Source organism: Tamandua tetradactyla, chromosome 7 (assembly GCF_023851605.1).
Source record: "Tamandua tetradactyla isolate mTamTet1 chromosome 7, mTamTet1.pri, whole genome shotgun sequence".
NCBI classification, from domain to species: domain Eukaryota; kingdom Metazoa; phylum Chordata; class Mammalia; order Pilosa; family Myrmecophagidae; genus Tamandua; species Tamandua tetradactyla.
In genome coordinates, this window is record NC_135333.1 from 68,472,740 (window position 1) to 68,498,727 (window position 25,988).

Consider the following 25,988-nt stretch of genomic DNA (forward strand, 5'->3'; position numbering starts at 1 on the left):
GGGCCTGGCTTCTTGGGGATGGTTGTTTTATATTCTTGTTTTTTTGTTTTAGTTTTTGTTTTTATGTCACCCCCCCCCCCCCAAACCTGCCCCTGATGCTGTAAAAGAGCCACTTACAGTAGCAGGAGGTCATCTAGATGGAAGTGTCAGGATTAAGTGCCAAGACTGTGTTTCTCAGGCTGTGGCGCTGATCCGTCAGCAAGGGAGTACCTGAGCAGAGGGGAAAGGGCTTCTTAGAAACGCAGATTCCCGTGTGGAGGCCCGTGCATGCTGCGGAGGCTGCAGTTAGTGGCTGTCTTTAAGCCCGCTGGGCTGATGGTAGGAGGAGTGCAGTGGTGAACATGAAGCCTTTGTCATAGCCCTTGTCGCAGGGCCTGGCTCATGGAGAGAGTTCAGATATTAGCCGCTTGTGACTTTTCAGAGATTGGGGCTGTCCTAAATGTCCACTTTATCCATATCATACTACTTTGGTTCTGTGAAAACAAATCACACAGGTTTACCCAAAGCTGAAATTTTACCTCGTCTTCCCTTTCAGAACATGAGTTCCAGGGCAGGGTGTGGACTGTAGGGGGACTTTCTCTCTCTCTCTCTATCTACAAAACACTCATTACAGATACTCCCTAAATGGAGGCTGTGGTGGGGAGAGGACTGGTTTTGCACTTGGCCAGAGTGCTCCCTCCCGTAAGGAATGCTCCCTCCCATAAGGAGTGCTCCCTCCCGTAAGGAGTGCTCCCTCCCGTAAGGAGTGCTCCCTCCCGTAAGGAGTGCTCCCTCCCATAAGGAGTGCTTCCTCCCATAAGGACTTCCACAAGGATGTGCAGTCAGCAGAGGCTCCCCTTGCAGAGCCTAATTGTGGTTTAATTTAACCATAGGAATCGAAAGGGGGAAAAAGGCCACTTTGTCCCAAACTAAGAAAGTTGGCCTCAGCTCATCTCCTTCACTTCACTCCTGGTGCTCCCCAAAAGAGGGTTGATTCCTCTTACCCATAACTTTCTTGATACCTAGAACATCCAAGACCAGGTCTCAGAGACGGAGAGATGATGGGGACACACCCCCCACCACTCCCCTGCCCTGGGATCAGGTGACAGTGGGCTGGAGTCCCTCACCTCCCTAAGCAATGTGCATGCTCCTTCGACCTGAACAGCAAAAATGAAGGAAGGAGAAAGCGAGAGGGAACAAACCCAAGGGAGAGGTTTGTGGTCAGGCCCCCCTTCTTCCTCTTGGCCCCCACCTAGGCTAAGGCTGGAGCTTGTATGCTGCACGGAAGCCAAATGCAGGTTCCAACTTGAGCCATTTACCATGATTTCCCAGGCTCAGTGGGTGCAGTATGGAATGGTCCTGCGAGTATCTCTCCTGCCTTACTTTCTGCTTCCTTCCAGCCAATCTCACTGCATCCTCACCTTTAACAGTCACGTTGCGGCAGGTCTAAAGTGGTGCCCAGGCCCCCTCCCCATGACTTTCCCGTGATAGTCAGGACCTGTGACCCCACACACTCTACAGCGCCTACTGTAAAATGGAAGGGCAAAGTGTGCTGCCTGCAGGCTGAGGCTGTAAGCTCTGCCTTAGATGGACAGAGACCTTGAGCTCAGAGAAAGCTCACACTTCAAATCCTTGGCTTCGTGCTTTTCAGCACTAGCACTTAGAAAATGATTCTCTGTATTCAGAACCCCAAAAGAGAACTTTTCCATGTCTTTCCTGATTGTTCGGTTTTTAAGTGAAGACCTTAGAGCTGCTTGGTTCTCAAACTTGAGCATGCCCCTGAGTCACCAGGAATCAGATTCATTTGTTAAGGATCACTTGTTAAGAATCACTTGCCAGCAGTTTGCTGGCCCCACCCAGGTTTTCTAATTTAGGATGAAGCTTTAAATTTACATGTCTAACAGCTTCCTAGGGGACACTGCTGGTCTGGGAACCACCCTTTGAGAACCACTGCCCTGGAAGAAAGTTTCCCAGGTTGCCTTCGAGGATACAACCTTGTGAAGACCTGAACACTGCCCTAAGGTTCAGTAGAAAACCCCAGAACAGGAAGAGTCTAAAGAGGAGAGATGGCCCCTTTTGTTCTCTAGGCTCTCGTCTCTGGGGCTTTCCAACATATCTAATAAAACTCACTTTAGTAATATATTCTTGCTGGTATCTTTAAATTCTGCCATAATGAACAGCTTACTTGAGACTCTTGATGAAAGCATGTCATGGCAAATTTCTCAGCTGGCGAGAGTGGAGTTGGGTATTTTTGTTACTGTTTTTTGACAGTGTGGCAGGGCTGGATGAGGGAGGAACACCACAGACCCCTTGACCTGTCCAGCAGCTTTGCTCTTCCAAAGACAACAGCTCGGAACTTAATTTGGAACCGGGGGAGGAGCCTCAGGGAGAGGCTGAGAAGAGGCCGTGTGGATCGGGATCCTGTTTGTTCTTGTTGGCAGTGCCCTGCCCAGCCTCCTGAGTGTTGAATCAGCCCATCCGAGGCTGGGCTTTTCAGCAGGGATTGCCATGGAGATGGGCGGGGCCCAGAGCCCGCAGGACTGGGTGGCCTGGCTTGTTTGTTAAAGTTGAAGCCTGCAAGGCCGTGGAGGCCCTTATCTCCATCTCCAAGGCTCCAGGCTCTTCGCCTTGCTGGAAAAGGCTGTAGGGGGAACCTGTATCCTCCGTGTTCAGGCTGAAACTGACTTCCTGGATATCATGGGAAGCTATGCCGGGTAGCCACCCAAGCCCCATACATAAAGCAAGGTCAATCCGTGTCTTACTCTGAAGGTAAAGGGGTCAGGATTTCCCTTCCTGCCCAAGCCAGGCAAATGCCCTCCTCCTCTGTGGTTGGCTGTTTTCCTAACTCTTTGCAGCATAATTGATTTGCCCAAGAAAGCCATCTGCAATCCAAGGAAGGACAGGGGCCTGAGGTTGTCATTGTCTTCCTTTCGTCTTCCTTCCCCACCCTCCTTTTGCCATTTCCATCTGGTCTTGCTGGAGCTCTGGGAGGCAGTTTATGGGTGAGAAGATAAATGTCCTCCTCCAGCTTCCACGTACCCCACTCACATAGTCTCTCACAGGAGCCAGAGCACAGACCACCCCCCTAACCAGCCCCCGTTGTCCTAGATGACCCTGTATCCAACAGCCACCTTCTCAGCGATGCCCGCAGAATGCCTATGAATATTCAGTCTGTACTGATGTCATTATCCTTTTCCCCCTAAGATCCTGGCCTTGGGAATTCAAACACTCCAAAGTTTTCAGTGTTTTCCCATACATCCCCTCACTTCATCCTCAACTTCAACCTAGGTCAAGAGGCGGGACAGGTCTCCCACTATCATTTTTACAAATGAGGAAGGACACTGAGGTTCAGAGCAGCTACGTGAAGGCTCAGTGTCATGCAGCTCGTACGTGGCAGAGACTGCGTTAACCCGGAGTGCACGCCGTCCACTCTGTCCAGTAACTTTCAAACAGGGGTGCAGTAGAATTGCCCGGGAGCACACCCACTCCACTGCCTTGGAGCCCCCTGGGAAGGGATGGGAGCATGTTTACAAGCCCCGGTGATTCTCACACCCACTCACCTAGAACCTGGGGCCCAGGCAGCCGTGCAGCTGACAGATGGCAGAACCAGGGCTTCTGCTCCTTGCCAGCTTTTCCTCCTATAATGCCACCTGCCCCTTGTTGGAAACCTCGCCACATCTCTTTGGCCATGAGCTGACCCTTACCTTTGCAGAAGGACCGTGAGAGCAGGGAGGAGATCACTCCCTTCTTTCCCTGACCCCGGCCACCCGCCACGTCCTACCGCCAGCCCCTCCCCAGGGGGCAGGGGTGGTCACTTCAGGTCTAAGGCTGGCCTCACAGAGAAACCACGTGGAGAATGATCTGTTCTCTGCTTTCTAAGACTGCTGGACAGAGAAGGAGTAACAACTATTTTGTCCTTTTAAAATATGTGTGGCCAGGACCATGGTGGCTCAGCAGGCAGAGTTCTCGCCTGCCATGCTGGAGACCCAGGTTCGATTCCCGGTGCTTGCCCATGCAAAAACAAAACAAAACAAAAAATGTAATGATAAGATATTTGTGGCCAGTCAGGTCCTATTGGAGAAGAAAGAGGGAACCTGAGGGGAGGAGAGGGAGCTGTCCAAGACCACCCAGTGAGTTCTTTGAAATGGGATGTGTCCCTCAGGCAAACGTGGTCTTTCCACCCCTGGGGTGTGATAGGGTGGACCTACCCACTCCCACGGAAACCTCCTTCACTCCACCAGTTGCTCTTTTCCTCTTGTCACCTCTTCATCTTCCTGTACACTGACTCCAGGTGTTTCTGTCGCTAGGGCAGCTGCACATACGTTCCTCTTCAGGTTCTAACCCAGACCAGTTTTGTGAATTGGCAAAACCAGATACACGTAAGCTCCCTGAGGTGCTGAGATTTTTTTTTTTAATCCTCCTTTGGAAATGGCAACATTTCCTTTAGCAGCAGGTGTGCAGTCCAGTGTAAGATTTATGGATCTCTCTCTGTAGCAAGGTTTATAGTGTGACTCACTGAAATCCCGGGCTTTGCATGGGTGTTTTTAGTGAATTGTACTTTCAGCAGTGGGCAGTTGTGGAAGACGACCAGGAGACTGTTCCTTGTGGGCTTGAGTCTGGGACAGTGCAGGTTTCGTGTCTCCTGAAGCTCCGGCATAAATCCTAGGTGCCTGGGCTACCTGCATGTTCATCAGAAATTGGAGTGTCTGGCTGGACTCTGGGGGTCTGGGGGAGCTGGTGGAGTTTCAGGTAGAGTGAAGATAGCAATGCACAGACTTTGCATACATTTTTATTTTTAATAGAACTTAAAAGCATTTGCCCCTAAACTCATTGTGACTCTTCAAATACGGAAATGGAGACCTTTATCGTCCACTAAATACCCCCTCGTCAGCCCTCATGGGTCTTTCTCAATATTTTCTCTGAGTGAGTCATTGTACTTTGTAACTTCTGACTGCTCGATATCAGGCATTAGAAGAAGGTCTGAATAAAAAGCTGGGTGAGAAGGGAAGCCTGTCCAAGTGGAGAGGAAATTAATCAGGTGGATTTCAGAGCTTCTTTCTTTGAGATGTTCATGCATTTCTTGGGTGGTTATCCCATAAGGACTTTTCTGGGCCCAGTGTGAATGGGGCGGGCAGCGTGACTAAGAGCTAACCCTGACCTCAAGCGGCTTCTGCTCTGGTGAGATATGAGACAAGGACACAGATGAGAGGAAGGGCGAGTATGGAGTGCTGACAAGACATCAAACGGGACTCTAGGGACTGGGAGCCTCGGGAAAGGGTGGAGACTGGGGAAATCCTGGCAGGGAAGCAGCAGACCCAGGGTGCCAGGAAGGTGGAGCTTGCATGAGCGGAGGCGGGAATGCACAAGGCTTGTTCAGGGAAACTGTGAGTGGTTCCACTAAGGAGCAGACCGAGGAGGAGGGGCTCATTGGTGTCACGCTGCTGAGAGATGCAAAAGGGTGAGGGTTGAACCCTGCCCGTGGGAAGGCAGGAGCCACCCCACTGGGAGAGCTGAGCAGGCATGCTAGTATGTAAGGACTTGAGGTGGCTGGCAACAAGCTCCAGGGGAAAGGAGAGTGGAAAAACCAGAAAGAGCAGTGAGATTGAGAAAGAGAGGATTTGGTTTACATTTTTGCTCTGTTGGCTTTTTTGTTGTTGTTTTTACTATTTTTATTGACAAATAGCCACACTCATACAGTCCAGCCGCATTATACAATCAGTGGCTCACAATATCATTACATAGTTGTGTATTCTTCACCTTGATCATTTTTAGAACATTTGCATCACTCCAGAAAAAAATAAAAATGACAAAAAAAAGAACTCATGTATCCCATACCCCTTACCCCTCCCTCTCGTTGACCCACAGTATTTCACTCTACTCAGTTTTTACCCTTTATCTCCCCCTATTATTTATTTATTTATCCTTTTTTTTAAAAAAACTCATTTGTCAATACTCTGGATAAAAGGAGTATTAGACACAGAGTTTTCGCAATCACGTTGTAAAAGTTTTGTAGTCATACAGTGTTCTTCAAGGATCAGGGTTACTGGAATACAGTTCAATAATTTCAGGTACTTCCATTTAGCCACTCCAATACACCATAAACTAAAAAGGGATATCTATATAATATTTAAGAATAACCTCCAGGATAACCTCCCAAATCTGTTTTAAATCTCTCATACACTGAGACTTTATTTTGTCTCATTTCTCTCTTCTCCCTTTTGGTCAAGAAGGCTTTCTCAATTTCATGATGCCGGGTCCTGGCTCATCCCTGCGAGTCAGGTCCCACATCGCCAGGGAGATTTACACTCCTGGGAGTCATGTCCCATGTAGTGGGGAGGGCAGTGGGCTCACCTGCCAAGTTGACTTAGAGAGAGGGACCACATCTGAGCAACAAAAGTGGCTCCCCGGGGGTGACTCTGAGGCATTATCAGTAGTAGCCTCTCCTTTGTAGGAATAAGCTTCATCAGGACTAGCCCCAAAATTGAGGCACAGCCTATTGAGTTGGTTGTCCCTACTGCTTATAAGAATATTAGGAATTCCCCAGATGGGTAAATTTAATATTTCCTCCTTTCTCCCCAGGCCCACAAGGGGACTTTGCAAATACTTTTTTATTCTCTGCCCAAATTTCTCTGGGATTTATCAGGGCATCACACTTACCTGTAGACCAACAAAATCTCATGCCCTATTCAAGATTCCATGTACTTATGGTGTTCAAGTAAACTGACCATTGAAGATAAATTAGATAATGTGCTACCCAAAATATAAAGTTCGCACCAAATAAACAGCTCTTCTTTTGGTCTCGCACAGAAGTTGAAGTTTGAAAATATGGGCCATATCATCCTTTACCCCGTTTTCTGATTTACCTTAGTCTTATCCAGATCAGCTTCATTCATATCTCTAGATGGTATCTGATCACTTTTTGAGTTTTATTGTCTGTTGAGAGCCAAGGGAGACCTGCCCTGTGTGCTGGCAAAAATGGAAAGGTGGGAGACAGGACAAAGACAAGAAAGAGGTTAATAAATGTGGTGAATTCTTGAAGGAGATTGGAGACAGGGAGCTTTGGAAGAGAGAGGCCCCATCATCTTATTTTTTCAGTATACCTTTTTGGGGGGGATAGTTTCAGATTTATAGAAAAGTTACAAAGCTACTGCAGAGGGTTCCCATATACTCCTCCCCCAGTTTCCCCTATTTCAACCGCGTCCCCTATTGTTAATCTCATGTGTAACTTGTTACATGTCACGATTAAGAAAGCAGCCTTGCTGCATTACTGTTAACTAAACTCCAGGCTTTATTTGATTTCACTGTTTTTTCCACCAACATCCTCTTCCTTTTCCCGGATCCCATCCAGGACCCCACAAGAGGCTTAGTCATTATCTCTGTAATCCCCTGAGCTTTGACAGTTTCTGTCTTTCCTTGTTTTTCTTTACCTTGATGGTTTTGAGAAATACTGGTGAAGTATTTTGTAGAAACAGCCTCAATTTGGGTTTGTCTCTTTAGAGATGAGGATATTTCCTATGAAACCATGGGAGGAAAATGGTCCTTTTTGCCCATACACTATCAAATGGTTGGGGCTAATTTTTGGCACAATCACAAAGGAGCTTTTCCCAGCAAAGTCAGAATGTTTCCACCTGGTTTTAATAGGAAACAAAGAGGCCGAGCACAGTGGGGACAGGGCCTCAGGCTGGGACAGAGGTTCTGGCCTTTCTCCTCCATCAGAGCAGCTGTCGTCTTCCTAGATGTGTGAATGGGCAGCAGATTGCACCCAAGAAAGCCCGTGCAGGTCTTGTGGTGAGGGCCAAGGAGGCAGCAGCCTTGGCAACCAGCAGCCTTGGCAACCAGCAGCCGCGTGTCCATTAACCTGGGAGCAAACTATCAATTTCTTGGCTTCCAGAACTTGATTTGCTTATTTTATGAAGTTCTTTTAAATTGTTTTGGTGCCCTTTTTAAAAAATTAATGCTATCTTTGGTTCTTGCTGCTGATCATTTCTCAATTCTGTACCTTAGTTTCTCCTACTATTATGTCAGGTTTAGGGGGAAGGAGGAATCAAATTGGCAGTTCCTAAAAATGTTAAACACAGAATTACCATATGACCCAGCAATTCCATCCTATGTATATAACCAAGAGAATTGTTAGCAGAGACTCAAATAGTTGCCTGTATGCCAGTGTTTGTAACAGCATTATTCACAATAGCCAAAAGGTAAAAACAACCCAAGTGACATCAGCAAATGAATGGATCAACAAATTGTGGTATATCCATATACTGGAATATTATTAAGCCATAAAAGGGAATGGAGTTCTGATTCATGTAACGGCATGGATGAACTTTGTTGAAATAAGCCAGGCATAAAAGGGCAAGTATTGTGTATTTATTTCACTGATATGAAATAATTAGAATATGCAAATCCATAGAGTCAGAAATTAGATACATAATACATAACCCCATAATACAAGTTATGGGGGCTAGAGGTTGGGAATGGAGAGTTAAATCTTAATTGGCACAAAATTTCTGTTTGGGGTGATTGAAAAGTTTTGATAATGGATGGTAGTGATAGTAGCACAACATTGTGAATATAACAAATGCCAAGGACTATACACTTAAAAATGATTCAAGTGGCAAATTTTATATTGTATTCATATATGTTACCAAAATAAAATATTTTTTTAAGTGGCAGGGGAAGGAGGGCCCTCAGTGGCCCACCAAAGAGTGAGGACTTCTCCTAGGAGGTACTTTACACTTAGGTAATACTGCTTGAACCTCCATGGAAGACATGACATGGCACAGATTATACACATTTCGTGGCCCCACGACCTTGCCAGCTGAAGCATTTTCTCCAATGGAGCATCTAATGGCTTTCATAGCATCCCGTCAGGCCTGCTAACTCAGTAAGTCCATCAGAAAGGGCAGCAGGGTTCATGTCTCTGATTTTTGTGGACCAAGCACTCCCAGCCCTACCCCTGGACCTGCCTGCACTCTGGGTTTCTTGAACTTTCTTCCTCTCTTATGGTGAATTTTCAGAGATTCTAATCTATTCAAGTTTGTCTGTTTTTCCATAACCAGCCACGTTTCCTTCCTCATTTTAGCAAAGTGCCGTGACCTTGATGACCAAGTAGCATGACGTTAGGTTTGGGATGGGGTTCAAACATGTGGGACTTCCACCTCCTGTAGCTGCCTGTGTCTTGACTGGGATGAAGCCCAGAGTCCTTCCTTCCTTCCCCTTCCGGCTCCTGATCCCAGCCTGAATGTCCTTCTTGCCACCTGTGCATATGGACCAGATAAATGACTAGACTTCTACAAATCAGCCCAGGATCCTTGAAACTAAGGCACCTTGAGTGGCAGGGGCCTTCCCATTGGATGTTTTATCGTGGTACCATGTTGTTGTCTGAACATGGAGTGATTTCCGGGAAGCTCTAGCTCCGACACTTCTGTGCAGAGTGAAGCTTCGTCACCTTTTATAGCTTAGCTATTGGTGATTGGGCTGTTTCTATTCTTCTCATGGTGACTTGTTTGGAAGGTTTGGTTTTGGCAGAGTAAGAAATGGGTAGGTAACTTTACTCAGCACAGGGAATAAAATGGCTTGAAGATAATTCTTGTATTAGTGTAATCTTAGAGCAGAAAGAAAAGAAAGGTGGCCTTCCTGGGGTCACAGGTGCACACAGCAGCAGCAGTACCAAGACACGGGCCAGAGGGAGGACCAGACTAAGGAGAAAGCTTGTGGCTAAGTGCTAGCCACACTTAAAACTACCAGTGTTCCCTCAGAGCGTTTGCACCTCCAGCTCCAGCTTTCAGGTTGACTCTTTCATGACCAAAGGGGTGGTCTCTTGGCCTCAGTCTTCTAATTCGCAGAGGACCTATCATCCTTGTGTTGGGGAGCAGGGAAAGGAAGTATCACCTATTTTTCCTTTTTAACTCCCCAGGACACGGTGTGCAAGGCCAGGCCCTGCCCTCCAGCTGAGTCTAAGCCCTCTTAGTGTACACATCTCCAGTTCCAGTGTCAATGGGTTTAAGCCACACACTTTTTCTAACCTGAAACGTTCCCAGTTGCTCTGTGAGAGCAGGAGAACCTACAGTCTGAAGGAGAGTTTCTGAGCTGAGCACAGGGTAGGAGAGACTCCTATTTCTTCCCCCATGAAGTAATGCTTTGCTATTTGGGGGCTAGGTCTGGAGACCCTCACTCACCAGCAAACCTTCAGGAAACAGGAAGGAAAACCTCACCCATTTGTATGAACCCGAAGCTCTGAGGTTCATGCTAATTCTAAAATTCCTATGCTCCAAGCCTGGCATCCATGAGTTTTTCTTTTCTAAATTGTCTGGCCATGGACACTTCTACGTTACATAGGACTTACTGACATTTGATGTTGTCTTACAGGTGTAATGCTAACCAAATAACTCAGATGAGGGCTGGGAAGCTTGGTACGTTTGGAAAGATGTTGTATGATTGTCTACAGGGGCAGGAGCGGAATACTGGTTGACTTAGTGCTGACAAAATGAAGTTATTCTCACAAAGCCCATCTGGTATCTCCTTCAGAAGTACTTCTTCACATTATAATCTTCTTGATTCTTTTTATTTATTTGTTTTAAATAGAATCATACACTATCCTTTTTTGCCTCATTTATTTCATTTTGCATAATGTTTTAGAGGGTCATCCATGTTGTAGCATGTGTATTAGGGTTTTCCAGAGAAACAGAAGTGGTAGAATATTTTATATATATACATATATATGAGATTTATTATAGGAATTGGCTCACATGACTATGGGGATAGGCAAGGTCTGTATTCTGTTGGGTAGGCCTCAAGCTACTTCAGAAAAGATGCTTCTGAAATATGACACATCCAAACTCTGTAGGGCAAGCTACAAGCTAGAAACTACAAAGAAGGTGAAGTTGTATTCCCTAGGAGAACTGGGTGGCTGAAAAAAGGCCAAAATTTGTCTTTTTGACTTCTGAAATCCTCAGTTCTTGCTTTAAGATAAGACCTCATAGCTGAGGGCAATCTCCTTTGTTGGTTGTAGATGCAATCAACTGACTAATGATATACACCCATATGTGAAGTACCTTCACTGTAACAATCAGAACAGTGCTTGCTTGACCAAACAACTGGGCATTATAAGCGATCCAAGTTGACACATGAACTTAACCATTACAGCCTGTATCAGAACCTCATTCCTTTTTTAAGGCTGAATGCTGTTCCATTGCATGGATATACCACATTTTATTTATCCATTCATCTGTTAATGGACACTTGGGTTTTTCCATCTTTTAGCCATTATGAATAATTCTGGTATGAACACTGAGGTGCAGATATCTGTCCTGTCCCTGCTTTCAGTTCTTTGGGATAGGTACCTAGGATTGGAGTCACAAGGTCATATGATAATTCTGTATTTAGCTTTTTGAGAGATTGCCAAACTGCTTTCCCCAGAGACTGTATCATTTTGCATTCCCACCAACAATGCTTGAAGATTCCTGTTTCTCTGCATCCTCACTTGTTATTTGCCTTTTTTTTTTTAATAATAGTCATCCTAATAGTATAATGTTTTACAGATGTAAATAAGTGAAGCACTAGGACTCTAAGCCAGGAATTCCAGACCTTCACAGCTCATTTCACTGTGGTGTTCACCTGTGTGATAAAACCAAAGCAGCTTCCCCCAGGGTGGAAGCAAGGCTTTGACTTCCCTGCAGACAGAGGCCCACGGTCATCCATTCCTGGTTGGCCTTTCCACTCTCCACCCAGCACATCAAACCCACTGCCCGGTCATGGACTGAAGGAAAGGAAGAAAGAAGGAAAGAAAGAGAGGCCTGTCCACGCCATGGGTTGTGGCCAGCTCCTGGGACTGAGGACCAGTGCCTAGGGAGGGTAGTTCCTGACATAAGGGCACCTCTGTGGAGGAGAGTGACCTGAGGCCTGGGTGATGGCCTGGAGCCCACCCACTTGAGCATCCAGCCAGCCACTTCACTGGAGGCCTGTGAGCCTGCCCTGGCAAGCCCTAGTAAAGCGCTGGCGGAGCTCAGCTGGCCCTGGGGTGGGGAGAGGAGGGTGTGGCTTGGCAGGCAGCCTACCTTCACAGGCATCTAGTTCAGCTCTGCCCAGGTCAGGATTTGGCACCTCAGTTCTGCTCCTTGTTGAGAAAGTCTGCCCTTAGTGGTCCAGGACCTCAACTTTCCTACCTATGAAGTGGGGTCCTTGTAAAATTTAAGATGAAAAAATGGATTTGCGGGTTTCATGTCTGATGTATGTAAGAATCACACATAAAGAAGTATGCGCCTGAAACCTGGAATTGGGCTGGACAGACTGTAAAGGGTCAAGAGGGTAAAATCCAAATTTGGGCATATTAGGGGTAGCTCCTGATGTGCCATTTACTGTTCAGTGTGGTCTGGTAAATACATCCCAGCCACCCTCCTTCTTGCCTGTGTGTGTTCTCTGCATGTTTTTTTTTTCTTTTTGTTGTGTGATATATACCAGAGTAGTACATAAGTCACATAAACAGTTTACAAAGTAATTACGAAGTGAATATCCATGTAGATACCACTCAAGTCCAGAGCTACATTCGCCCCCCCCATATAGTTCTCTGCCTAGAGGTCACTCGTTTGACTTTATAATAATCATTTTGTTGTTTTTTCTTTATCATGTATATATCATATATATGCACTTATGAATGTGCACTTATGTACCTCCCTAAACAGTATAGTAAGTTTTAACTACCTGGAATCCTATTGTATGTATTCTTGTAGACCTTACTTCGTTAAGCACCATGAGAAGCACTTGTGACATTGCATGTAGGTATACTTTGTTTATTGCCATGGCCTTATAATATTCTCTTTCCCATAACACATCCATTCTACTGCTGGTAAATTTTTATTCACAACTGATGACATTTTTAGCAGATGGGCTGATTTTCCACCCCCATCACTGACTGTACCACCAGGTGGCTGGTGAGGGGCAGAGACCAGGGATGGACCCAAAGGCCTTTTCCCAGTCTGGCCCCTGTGCCCAGGGACTGTGCCAGCCACGGCAGCCCAAATTAAAGCCGGCGTCCTGTGTGTCTTGCAGCTTGCTGGAATCGCGGTCCTCGCCATCGGACTGTGGCTCCGATTCGACTCCCAGACCAAGAGCATCTTTGAGAAAGAAAATCATGATTCCAGCTTCTACACAGGTGAGGGGGGGTGGAGGGGAGACTCATGCGTCCCCCAGTTGTGGGGAGTCGCCGCCGACCAGGGACCTGGGCTCAGGAAAGACTTTTGCTCCCATCGCATTGGCCAGCCCTTTCCTTCAAGCCATTTCGGGTTGAAGTTGTGCCCGTGAATTTGCACCTGACTGATGTGGTTTCTTTTCACTCTGGCTCAGCCTGGCCCTTTGACCGTTCTCAGAGGTGAGGTCAGTCCTGCCAAAGGGGCTGCCACCCTTGAGGGTTCAGAGAACCTCTATCCTCACCCCTGATCCTCTCACCCCATTGGATGTGATCTTAGGCTTTGTCATTTCCTGAATTCAAAAAACTTTGTCCCAAGGATCCTCAGTGCCAGGGAGAGGGTAAGTAGCTCTTGCCCTGACTGTTTAGACAGGACTCTGGGACGAGAGAGACCACATGCCTACCGGACAGTCCAGGCGCGCTAGTGGGTCAGAGAAGACGCAGAGCCTGGGGCTAGCATGAGCACCTGGGGTATTTAGTTCTATTTCTAAACTGCCTTTGCTATAGGGGAAAGGTCTCCACTTTAAACATACTGAGGATCCTTGGAGCGTGAGTACGTGGAGCAAAGACAGTATTCTCGGGTCTTTTTTTTTTCTCTGCATTATTCTGCTGCTCTGGCTGCCAAATCACCCTGTAAACAGCCTCTGTAAGAGGAGCCTAGCAGGACTGAGGCCTGTCAGGTGCCATTTCCCAGCCTCGGAGTAAATTAACAGATGTGTGCGCTGCTCTCTGCTGAGTTTGAGGGCAGGAGATATCTCATTTGTGAGAAGCAAAAGCAAACCCCTATTTTTAGCATGATGCTGTCATGTCATCAGGCTCTAAGTGTCAGTTTGGTCACTTCCTTCCCACCCACCAAAGAAGTTATTTTTTTTAAAAAGACAGAGAAAACTGTCTGAAAACCTCCTAAAAGACTTATCTGCCATGTCTTCAGACCACCCTTCCCTGTCTGGTCTCCCAGAGGTCAGGCCTGAGCCAGGCAGGAGGTGGGAGGCTTTAAAAACAGCCTGTTTAGTCGTGTCTCCACCCTGTGGATAGTCTTCCTGGTTTTATTGCTTTTTGTGGTTGTTGCTGCTAGCTCGGGTTTTTTAGGTGTGTCAAAAGGAAGCGAGGGAAAGAAAAGCACAGTGCCCTTTTTTAAAAACTACACACACACACACTCACACACACATGCACACGGTTTGAGGGGAGCAGGTTTCCATAGTGCCCTGACTTGTTTTAGCAACAGAACATTTTTGTGAGCCTGCGGCAGATTGGAATGCCACCCTGGGGGGGGGGGGGGGGGGCGGGGGGGGGCGGGGCCACGTCCTGACACACGGGGGAGAGCAGATCTGCCAGCAGGCGCGTGGACACAGGTGGTCTCCGGCTCAAGATGCCCCCCCAGGAAGGTGTTTAGGGGTGCCACACATTCCCATCATGCCCAAGGGCCAGGATTTTGTTCCTGCTCCAGGACTCTTGGGCTAGGTCTCTTATATTTTTAGAAGTGGGAGGTGAATATTATTATATAATTGAATCCTCCTAAGTCTGTAAGGTACCTGGAATGATTCCCATCTCATAGGTGAAGAATCCAAGGCACAGAGAGTTTAATTCACTTGGGCAAGCTCACCCAGTGGCAGGGCTAGGATTTGAACCCAGGCCTGTGAAAGCTGCCGCTCAAATCTTCTGTGCTAGGTTGAAGGGCCTGGTGGAGGGACCATCCCCTATGTAGAAAAATAGAAACTCTCTCCACCAACCGAGCTGCACGGGTCGCACTGGCATGAGCTGGGTGGAGGCTTTCTTGGCATTTTGGGACTTCACCCAGACGGAGGTTGGCAGGGAGAAGCCCCAGCCCCGTGGCCCTCACCAGCAAATGTCCAGCTGGAAGGCCCCACGGTGTGGCAGGGGAGTGAGTGAGCACACGATTGGAGGAGACCAGCCCTCCCTCTGGAAACTTCCCTGGACTCAGTACCCCCAGGTCATCGCAGGGTCCCCTGGTGGCCAGTAGGCCTGCCCAAAGTGGCCTGGAGGAAGACTCAAAGGCATAGTCCCAAAGGGGCCCAGCAATCCCTGGCTGTGGCCAGTGGCCTCTGCCCCCTTAGCTCTGCTGGAGGAATGAGGACCCTTTGAGGCCAGGCCCTCTTCCTGGGAGGAGCTCAGCTTTTTAAAACTTCTGCTTGGGGAAGCCCAGGGAACAGCGGGTGATGCACGTGACACTAGGACATCAGCAGAGCGCGCCGCCTGCCTCCTGCCGGGCCCTGCACTTCACTCAGTGCTTCAGGAAATGAAATAATTGTAGCCCATAGGGGAAGGACCAAGAGACTTCACTCTGTGTCCCCTTCCTCCTTGGGCTGTGAGATGGCCCGTAGCCCCACTACCCACAGATGAGCCTGGAGTGCCAGCTACACCTGGCCTCTGTGCCTGGCACCAGGGGGTGACTGTCCCCTGCACAGGGACACAGACTTTATCTGCAGGGTAACCCCCAGGCTGACTGACCACACAACTGAAGGAGCCAGGGGTGTCTTTTCTCCAGCAGGATCACAGCTTTCAAAGCAAGGAAAGAGTACATAACCAGGCAGAGAAGTAAGTGGAAAAAGAAACTTTCCAACATCCAGAACAGTTGATAGCTTTACCTGGGCCTCCCTTCTAGTGCAGACCCTGTGAAATTCAGCTGTCAACAGCGTCCTTAACTGAGGCTGCAGACATATTAGGGAACTTCACTTTCTTAATCCCAGGCCAGCAGCCCTTAACTCCTTGGTGTCCTTCCAGAAACTGAGACCACTGAAAGAAGACTCCTGGGGGGTTAGCCTGGAGCCATCCCCCTGTTTATGACTAGGTGCCCAGTCATTTTCAAAGCATGTGGTGGTTGCCCTCAGTAAGCTGCCTTCCCAGTTCTAGGCTCCTGGCTTTGGGTCAGTTTGTTTTGTGGCTCTGGGCTTCATTTTTCCCCATCCTGAAACCGGCATAGCCCATGCACCCACACTGCTCTGAAGCAGAGAATGACCGAGCTTGCAAATGAAGTTCCACTGTGGTCCTTTCATGGGAGGGAGAGAATCAAGCAAGAGCCCGTAAGGGTCAGAGTTGGGGTTCCTTTGAACCCCTGATTCAGATAATAAGCTGCTCTGAGAGGAGCCCAGGGCTTTGCTGCAGTTTGCTGTCCTGCACGCAAACAGATGTATTGTGTGCCCTTTGCAAGGTGGCATTGTTGGTGGTGACAGGAGACAGGCCTCTCCAGCCCTGGCCCGAGCCAAGAGCCCTGCTAAGCCCAGGAACTGCTTCATCCTTTTCTTGTGTTAAAGGACACTGTGGCACATGCTACTGCTCTACCCAAGTTGTTGTGTTTTGTTTTGTTTTATTAGGGCCTATAATGTCAGCCCGAGAGAAGCAAAATAAACAGCCCTTAAGCAAATTAATGTGGTAATCCTAGAAAAGGCTCCATGACAAATAACTTTTTCCATGAGTCACACAGAAAACTAACATTCACTTGCTTTATAAGAGGGAACACTTTGTCATTTGTCATCGCTGGCCCTTGCTAACAAGCTTGGGGTGTAGGCTACGAGTCACCTTTCCAAGGGGAAGCGCTGCACAGCCCTTTGAAGAAGTAACCCAAGCCCTTTTGTAGTTCCATGACTTGGGAGCCTGCTTCCAGAAAAGCCACGCTGTAGCTTGATAGCTGCTGCTAAAATTCCTATAAACTGCTGCCAGGGAATTTCTGGAGAGGGCAGAGCCGCGGCCCTCTCAATCTACAGTCGTGTGAGGAAGATTTAAAGCCAGCAAGACCCTTCATCATAAAATCTTACTCTGCCAAATCCTAGGATGAATATTTAATATCAACCTAGAGGCTAAATTAAAAGAATGTTCTCACTTGCTCTCTTCTCTGCCCGGGAAGTGCCTTTTGCTCTGGTAACCCACTGGTGCCGCTGGCTCGAATCTCTGGCTCCTACCGGGGTCGTCCAGGCTCATAAACTGGGATCTGGACAGTCACATCTGTCTGTTCATTCCCACTGGACTGTATTTCGTGTGCTTGTAAATCCTTTTGATCTCTTAATACCCCTGTTTATCCAGCCTCTGCTGTGGGGCTCAAAGGACCGACCGCATCCTCCCTTGTCCTGCCCTGCGGAGCTTCCCAGTGTCCCCCCAGAGGGGCAAGGACCCAAGAGGTTGCCCCTTTTTCCCCAGGGCCCTGTGCCACCCCCCGAGTCCAGCCTGTGACCTCACAGTGGTTGGCTGCCTGGGAGGATGGGACTCGACTCCAGGACAAGCTGCGTTTGTCCCCTCGCCCGGTCTGGGCTGGACGTGCAGGGGAACAATACCCGCATTCACATGCCACATAGGTGTTTGCCAGAAACCCCACGTGACCTGACATCATGACAGATGCGGGGAGGGGAGAATGGGGAGCCACAAATGCTCCCTTGTGTGCATCCTGCTCCGGGCTGGCCCCGAGCTCTCAGCTGCAGGCGGCTGCACGGCTAGTTGCCTACAAAGCCAAGGCCCTGCACCAAAGGGACAGATATGGGTCAGTGCGGTCACCGGGTCACCTGCTGAGGGTTCTTGTCACAGGCCCCTACTGGGTATATGGGGAAATACTACAGACTCTCTCTCACTTTTAGCCCCGACTTCAGGGATGTCTCCATCATCCCAGTTAGAGGCTAGTGTGGAGGGAGCAGCAGGGACAGAAACATTTATCGCAGTGGCTGTTACTAATTATCACCCATCCTTTGAATTAGTAAGGTTCACAGTAGTTAGCATTTCCTGTGCACACATGAATTATATCATTTAATCCTTGCAGTATCCCTTGAGGTGGGCATTATTACCATCCCCAACTCGCAGAGTGAAAACTGAGGCATGGAGAATTGGAACAGCATGCCCAGGGTGACAGAGCAGGCTTTCAAGCCCAGACAGTTGGGGCTGCAGAGCTGTGCTCTCACCACGTGACAGTGGTCAGACTGAACATACTTGCAAGACAAGGCTTCTTCTCTGCCAGTTTTCCCAGGGGGACTGCTGTGTGTGTGCGCGCACGTGCATGTGTGTGTCTGTGTGTGTTGGGGGGGAGGGGGTTCCTGCAAGACTGCTGTGACTTCTGAAGAATATAACTGCAAGATGAACCCCTCTGGGCATTCCCTCAAGGGTTATAGAATGGACAGGGAGGCTGGGGACGCTTGACTTTGTCCTGCTGTCACAGGTATTCACATGGTGTTGGGATGCAGAGGTTGTGAAGGCCACTGCCCTTCTCAAACTTGACCTCGCCCCCACCCCAGTAATCACTAAAAATTAAGGGCTTAGTTACAGGGTCATTCACCTTGACAAGGAGGATCCTTTTCACCCTTAACCTGGAGGAACTGAATTGCAACTCTAAGATATCTCAGTGTACTGGGGCTCTTTTGACATTTTCTAGCAACCAACCTCTTTAATTTTACTCAGAAGGAAATTGAGGCTCAGAGAGGGGGAGTGGCTACCCAAGATCACACAGCAGAATTGGACCCAAACAAGGGCCTTCTGACACCCAGGACTGTGTTCTTTGCACGAGAGCAAGGTCCTTGTACCTTTGCGTGTGTCGAGCTGCCACCCTGCAGCAGGGTGGGGAGACTTCCTTTCTGGGAGTCCACGTGGAACCGCTGCCCCCAGGGGCGTGGATGTCTGGGTGCACAGCCCCTTCCTTCTCCCAGCCCACTCTGGCAGCCTTGCCTGGGAGGCAGGGGCCACGCAAGGCGGGTCAGAGCCCCAGAAGTTAACCCAACCGTGGAGGGTCTGTTTTAACTGTCTCAAGTGGGACCCATCTTGCTGGAAACAGCTTGTGTCCTGATCAGAATCTGGGGATTCTCATAGACATTCCTTGTCCTCTAATGGGGGGTAACGGGCACCTCCCAGAAAGGCCGTGGGAAAGGTAGGAGCAAACACTTGGTGGGCCCTGGAAGCAAACCTAGAGGAAGGGGCGCTAAAAGCAGCAGCGGAGGAGGCTCTTTTTGTAAGGAGGGGACACTTCAGGGGAGGCATGGAGTCGGGCAGAGGGGAGAAGGAATCCCAGGAAATGTCTGGGTCCCCAAGCCAGTATCTCTGCCCATGCATCCTCTCCCTCTGTCCTCTCCCCGCAGGAGTTTACTTTCTGATTGGAGCCGGTGCCCTCATGATGCTGGTGGGCTTCCTGGGCTGCTGCGGGGCCGTGCAGGAGTCCCAGTGCATGCTGGGACTGGTGAGTACCCCTGCTGTGTTGTCCACAGCCGCTCCAACTCTGAGCCCAGCCCCCCAAATCTCAGCAGGCGCAGATCCAGAGAGCAGGTGGGATGGGATGGGATGGGAAGGGGTAAAGCGGCTACACAAAGGGTATGGGCTAGCCTCAGTCTTCCCCGTGATCCTCTGCTCCGGACCCTGGCCAGCCCCTCGCCAGGTAGCCACCTTATGCTCCACCCCAGGTGCCCCGCTGCCCCTGCCACCACGAAGTCGCCCTCCTCTGCCTTTCTGGAGCCTATCTTATCACTTCCCTTAGGCAACTAAATGCCAGGACTTTGTTTTTTCCTTTCTCGAGGACCACGTTTGCTTTTTTACCCTGAATCCACAGGTACTTTTACCTTCTCTTATCCTTCTTATTTCAAAATGTGTTGCCATTTTCCCCAAATGCCACAGGATAATGTTCACTTCCTCTATTTTAACCTCAGATCTCTATTGTTTTTGTGAATGAGCAGTGGGATTCTATGGCTGACACTTAACACCTTCTAAATACCAATGTTTAGAGCTGTTCATGCCCAGTTCTTTCCTCCCAAATGGTGCCCTTTCCAGCTGCAGCTTTCACTTTCCTTGCTTGAGTTAACTCTTCTTACTCTGTACACTTTCCCCCTTCCTTTTCTAGGCTATTCTCTTATGCCTCCAGATGCTCATTCCCCAGTCAGTTGTCATTTTCCTTGTTTCAAAATACCTGCTGGTTGAGCAGCCCCCTTTGGGATATTAGGGCCTGACCTTTCCCGCTGGTGAGCTGGAGTTTTTCCTCATCCCTGTCCCTCTTTGCTTTCTAGTTCTTTGGCTTCCTCTTCGTGATATTTGCCATTGAAATAGCTGCAGCCGTTTGGGGATATTCCCACAAAGACCAGGTAGGTTTGTCCTCTGAGGTCTCTGGGGTCATGTAGTAATCTGGGCTTGGGGAGTTGGAGGTAGGGGCTGAAGAGGGCAGAAGGGTGTCCTAGCTGGTCGCTGTGGCCGGCCATCACCCACAGAGCACACCTCTCGCTGGGCCACATTCCCATATGCTTGTCAGGATGTGAGCTCCTGCATGGAAAGGAGAGTGAGCACTCACCAGTGTGTGTGTGTGTGTGTGTGTGTGTGTGTGTGTGTGTGTGTGTGTGTGTGTGTGTGTGTGTGTGTGTGTGTGTGTGTCCACATACCTCAGCAGCCCTTACCCCAGCTCTTCTTGGAAGTTTGCTGAGGAATTCAAGGCTTTTTCATGTGCTGGATGTCCTTGCCTCTTCATCCAATCAAAAAATATGTGTTACAGTACCCCCATGAAGCAAGCATGTGCCAGACCCGGTGTGGGACCCAGAGATGCACAAGCGGTGGTTCCCACTTCAAGGAACTTAGCCACCTAGAGTGGGGAAAAGGCTTGGGTTTGATAAGTGTCATGGTGTGGCTGATATTCACATGTACCGTGGAATCTGAAAAGGTGTCATGTAGGGGTAGAAGATCTCTTGGTAAAGTATTTAATGCAAGCTTTATGGGGAGCAGGCCTTGACCTAAACCTTGAATGAGAGATAGGGTTTCGGGGGAGGGGACTGTGCGGGGGAGTGCTGCAGGCAAAGGAAGAATCTGAGCACAACTGAGCTTGGGCAACCCTGGGGAGCTGCTGAAGAGTTTTTTTTTTTTTTTTTTTTAACATGAGCAGGCACCAGGAATTGAACCCGGGTCCTCTGGCATGGCAGGTGAGCATTCTTGCCTGCTGAGCCACCGTGGCCCACCCTGCTGAAGAGTTTTGAGCCAGAATGTTTTAGGAAGGGTCAGCTTGTCACATTTAACAAGAGGGAAAAGAGAGAGAGAGAGAGGCTTGATGCAGGAACACTGTTTAAAAAACAAATCTATTTAATAATCCAAGCTATAAATGCTGTAGCCATGGAAATATGAAGGAATAATTACAAAAGTTGCAGCTAACACTTATTCCAGATTTACCCTGACTAAATATTGTGCTAAAATTAGCTCGTTTAATCCTCACAGTAATGTATGAGGTAGGCACTATCATAATCTCCATCCTGCATGTACAGAAACTGATACACAGAGAGGCTTAGTAATTTTCCAGAAGTCACTCAGCTTCTAAATGGAGAAATAAAAAGAAGATGGAAACCTAAAGAAATAGCCAGGTCAGGAGCAGAGTTGTTTTTTTTTTTTTTTTTAAGATATTTTAGATTGAAAAAATTCAGTCTTGTTGGGTAGAAGGGGAGGAGCCAGTTGGGGCTGAAATGACCAACAAAAGTACAAAAGAAAACAGAAAAGTTGCTGGAGCAAGTTCCTAGAGGCCGTGGGAAGAGACGGGGGCAGTGCCTCTGAGGCACTGGGAGAGGTGATGCTGGTGCCTCAGTCCCAGGGACGTGTTCTGAGCCTGGGGATTTGTTGACTGAGAATGTGAAGAGACTGAACAAGATGGAACAGGTGACATTTGTTAATTAAGAAGTATCTCAAAAAACCATCACTGCTCCTCTCTCTCTTTCTGTCTGTCGCAGGTCATTAAGGAAGTGCAGGAATTTTACGAGGACACCTACAATAAGCTGAAAACCAAGGATGAACCCCAGCGGGACACGCTGAAAGCCATCCACTATGCGGTGTGTCACCTGCACAAAGACCCCTTCTTCCGGCCTCCTCCGGAGCTTGTCTGCCCACAGCATACCTGCTCTACCAGACCTGTGGGGCGCTACTTTAATCATCTTTCTTGTGTGCTTCTCTCCCCCTGTCTCTGCCCTTCTCTCTGCAGTTGGACTGCTGTGGTCTGATAGGAGGTGTGGAACAATTTATCTTGGACATCTGCCCAAAAAAGAACCTTGCGTCAAACATCTCCATGAAGGTAAACTTAACAAGACTCTTGCATCCCCGGCAAGAAAATCCTGCAAGGGCAGAAGTGAGGTCTGCCCCTGGGTTACAGGAGGATAGGAGTCGAAGCACTTCATCAAATTACCATGTTACACCTGTGGGGGAGTCTCAGGGTGTGGCCACCGCATTTCTCCCTGCCCTGGGTCCTCTGTTTCCTCAAGGGCAGCAAAGCAAAGGATGGACCAGGGAAAGAACCAAGGCTTCTAGCTTCAGCTATGCTTTGGCACCCGGAACTCCCTACTTCCAGGAGTATTCTCTGCTGCATTCTGCTTCCCCAGCCCTCAAGCTGTCTAGGACAGGTTGCTTCTGAGTCCTGGGCTCCTGCATTTTAGACCTCATAAATGGCTCATGATTGCATGGCTAGAGCCAGTGTCCAGACTCCAGAGTAAGAAGGTACCCTACAACCAGGTCAGAGATAGACCCCAAAGCAGAAGTCTAATCCTCCTCCTCCCTGGTTTCTTGCCCACGTTTTAGGGACCCGCCTCCCATCATTCTCTCTTGGCTTCCTTTTTTGCCCACCTGCCAGGATGTCTCTTCTCCCTGAATGCTGCAGTCCACGCCCAGTCTCTGGGACCACCGGGTCTCCCTGTGTGAAATGGGTGCTGGGGGTGGGAGGAGATATGCCTGCAGCTGGGACTGTGTGTGACCTGGGTCTTGGTTTGTCCCCTAAGCCCTGCCCTGAAGCCATCCAAGAGGTCTTTGACAGCAAATTCCACATCATCGGGGCTGTGGCCATCGGGATTGCTGTGGTGATGGTGAGTGGAGGACACCTGGGAGGGATGGTTAGCATTTACTAAGCACTTGCAATAGCCAGGCACTGGGATAAGTTGCTATAGGGCTTATCAACTCATTTAACCCTCGCAATGCCTATAGGGTAAGCACTATTAGTATTTTCCTTACACAGACAGGAAACGAGAAGTTTGATAAGTTCATCTGTTTAACACAGTGTCTGGGATTTGGACTCTAGCTTGTCTCCCGAATTCATTCTCTAACCCATTAAGGTTTGGGGGTACTGTAAGGTGCAGCCAATGCTGCTGGTCCATGGACCACACCTTGAGTGGCAAGAATGTGGATGGCCCAGAGCCACTACTAAGCCCGATACTTTTCAGAAAATACTTTTGTGAATCAGCTTGCCTTTTCCCCCAAGGCAGTGGTTCACTAGGAACTCTGTGGATTTGAATTGTTTCACTTCCTCCTGAAGTCTGAAAGGCATTCAAAACTGGAAAGCCAGAGGAAGTAAAGACAGAAAGCTTCCAATAACCCACTCCTTTTTTGCTTTATCAGTCCCTGAAAACCATCAAGGGCCAATTCCCACAATCGAGTGAAGAGAAACCCATATAACCCACAGCCTCAGCTGGGACGCTTGGCTCTCTTAAAATCCCAGAGTCTTCCCCTGACCTTCCTTTGGCCCTGGTGAGACTGCCCCAAACAGAATTGCTGCCCTTGTTAATATTATTTGCGCCTCATATCTGCATCTCAGAAAGGCTTGAAGCAGCTTTCAGTAAAAACATAACCATTCCTTTCCAAATAGAATATAAAACACGTAGGCACACACATCAAAGATGGAAGCAGGAGTTCTAACCAGTGTGACTATTGGACTATCTAGAAGTGAGCATTAAATTAAGCTCTGAGCTTATTTGTCTCATTCTGAACGTTCTCCAGGTGAGAAGGTGCCTGTGAAGCTTCCAGCAGTAACTGACTGCTGGCCCTCAGAATACAAATGCAGTAGTCCTTCCCATGATCTAGCCTAAATCTCTCCTGCTTCAGTACGTTTGAACTCATTTGGCCTCGTAGATGCTATTCTCCTTGTTGATTCTGGTCTTGGACTGCGTGACTCAGTAGCTCGAGGGTTCCTTTAGGCAAAGCAACCCTGTCCTTCATATTTCCTCCTGTCTTCCAGGTCTTCGGCATGATTTTCAGCATAATCCTGTGCTGTGCTATCCGCCGGAGCCGCGATATGGTCTAGAGTCTTCTTATATCCCTGAGCAGGAAAGTTTGCACCAGAAAATTTTTTTTTTTTTTTTTTTTTGGCTACTAACTTTAGTGTACGTTCTGCAATTCTAAACAAAGAGTTATTCTATGTCTGTCTTTTTTTAATGCTTTATTTGTATGGATGTTTATAGTTGAGGGTCTGGATTTTGATTTGCTTTGGGTTTTTTTTTTTTTTTAGTTGGTTGTTTTTGCTGTTATGTTAAGCAGAAATCCTGCAATGAAAGGTACTATATTTGCTAGACTCTAGACAAAAGATACTGTACATAAAGAGAAATGTTTTTTCTTTAAATAGATAAAAATATCTATCAAACTTAATCAGATTGTAAGTTATGTTGAAGACAATTTGATACATAATAAAAAGATTATGTCAATATCCCAGACTGGTGTTCAGTTTTTTAAATGACTTCAGTCCTGTATGGCAAAAGGAAAATCTTGCTATTTTCTTGGCGACTTAAGTCAAATCTTGTTACACTTATGTGGATGATCTATAGGAAATGTATGGTTCCACCTTAAGTTTCTCGCCGCCTTTTGTTCTCTGGAAGCTGATGTGTGGGACTGGGAAGTTGGGGTCATTTTAAGGAATGATACTTTGCTTCCTTTATTTTTTGCGGGGTGTGATATTATTCTTTTTTAAAAGGTCTTTTAGCAGCTATTTGCTCTGACACTTTCTTTATTTGAAAAGTAGTTCAGGAGGATGGTCTCCCTACTTTACTAAAGACATTAAGTAAGAGATTAAGGGATCTTGATCCAATATTCTACAATTAATAGAAGAGTCAAAGCTAGAACCATGTATCCCGACTCTTCCATTCAACAGTGTTATATCTTGGATTTCCAACAGTTTATGTGAGCCACTTTCTCCCAGCATCTAGAACTTAGTATCTGCTGCATGGTAGATGCTCAGTTAATCTTTCTCCCAATAAATAGTTGCTGGTTGAATGAAGAAATGAGCAGATACCCCTCAGGGTTTAATTCAGAGACACAGACCCATGAGGGGATAGATGTATATTAAAGGATGTGTTACAGGGATTTCATCTTACACAGTCTTGGAGCTGGCTAAGCTGTCCCCATAAGGTGATCACCTACACATCTGATGCTGAAGCTTCAAGTCCACAGATGGATGGAAAGTGAGGGACAGCAAGGACAAGCTGGAACCCTTGAGCATGACTTGGAGCCCTCGAGGACAGATTTCAACCTGGGTCAATGCTGGTGGCCTCTGACCTGGGTATGGGAACTAGAGGGGCCACAGCTAAACACACACTGACCCAGGAGTTGGAGGAGAAGCTGAGATAAGCCAGTAGATAAAACCCTATTCTATTTGTGAGAGCTCCAAAATAACTGCTGCTTCATTTCCCCTCCAAGCCTCACACAAGAATCTTGTGCTCCTCTCTGACCAGTAGAAGACAGGAAAGAAGATTTGGGGAAATGTTGAGTCCACCTACGCTGACATGTTACAAAGCCACCTCAGTGCATGAGATATAGCCCTACTTAGAAAGTCTGTAATCTAGTGGGCATTTCAGAGAGTGCAGCCAGTAGTTACAACAGAGTGGGAAGGTAAGAGCCACTGGAGACCTGGCTTTATTCTCTATTCTTTGACTCACTTTGAGTTCTGTCATCACACTAAAATAAAAAAGAATCAAAATGGCTCAAGATAGGACCTCTTTTGTTGCTCAGATGTAGCCTCACTCTCTCTAAGCCCAACTCTGCAAGTGAAATCATTGCCCTCCCCGCTATGTGGAACATGACATCCAGGGTGAAAGTCTCCCTGGCAACGTGGGAGATGATGCCCAAGGATGAGTCCAGC

The 25,988-nt window shown here is 47.9% G+C and overlaps 1 protein-coding gene across 2 annotated transcripts in view; it reads left to right on the forward strand.

Annotated features, from left to right (window-relative positions):
- Window positions 1–24,560, forward strand: part of CD9 (CD9 molecule) — a 35,384-nt gene extending 10,824 nt beyond the window's left edge. For both annotated transcript variants that reach the window (XM_077169778.1, XM_077169779.1), the window contains exons 2-8: window positions 13,027–13,129; window positions 19,228–19,325; window positions 20,143–20,217; window positions 21,832–21,930; window positions 22,080–22,169; window positions 22,867–22,950; window positions 24,096–24,560. In XM_077169778.1, coding sequence (XP_077025893.1) covers window positions 13,027–13,129; window positions 19,228–19,325; window positions 20,143–20,217; window positions 21,832–21,930; window positions 22,080–22,169; window positions 22,867–22,950; window positions 24,096–24,161 — 615 coding nt within the window. In that variant the 3' untranslated portion in view covers window positions 24,162–24,560. The remainder of the gene's footprint in view (window positions 1–13,026; window positions 13,130–19,227; window positions 19,326–20,142; window positions 20,218–21,831; window positions 21,931–22,079; window positions 22,170–22,866; window positions 22,951–24,095) is intronic.
- Window positions 24,561–25,988: the final 1,428 nt, after the last annotated feature.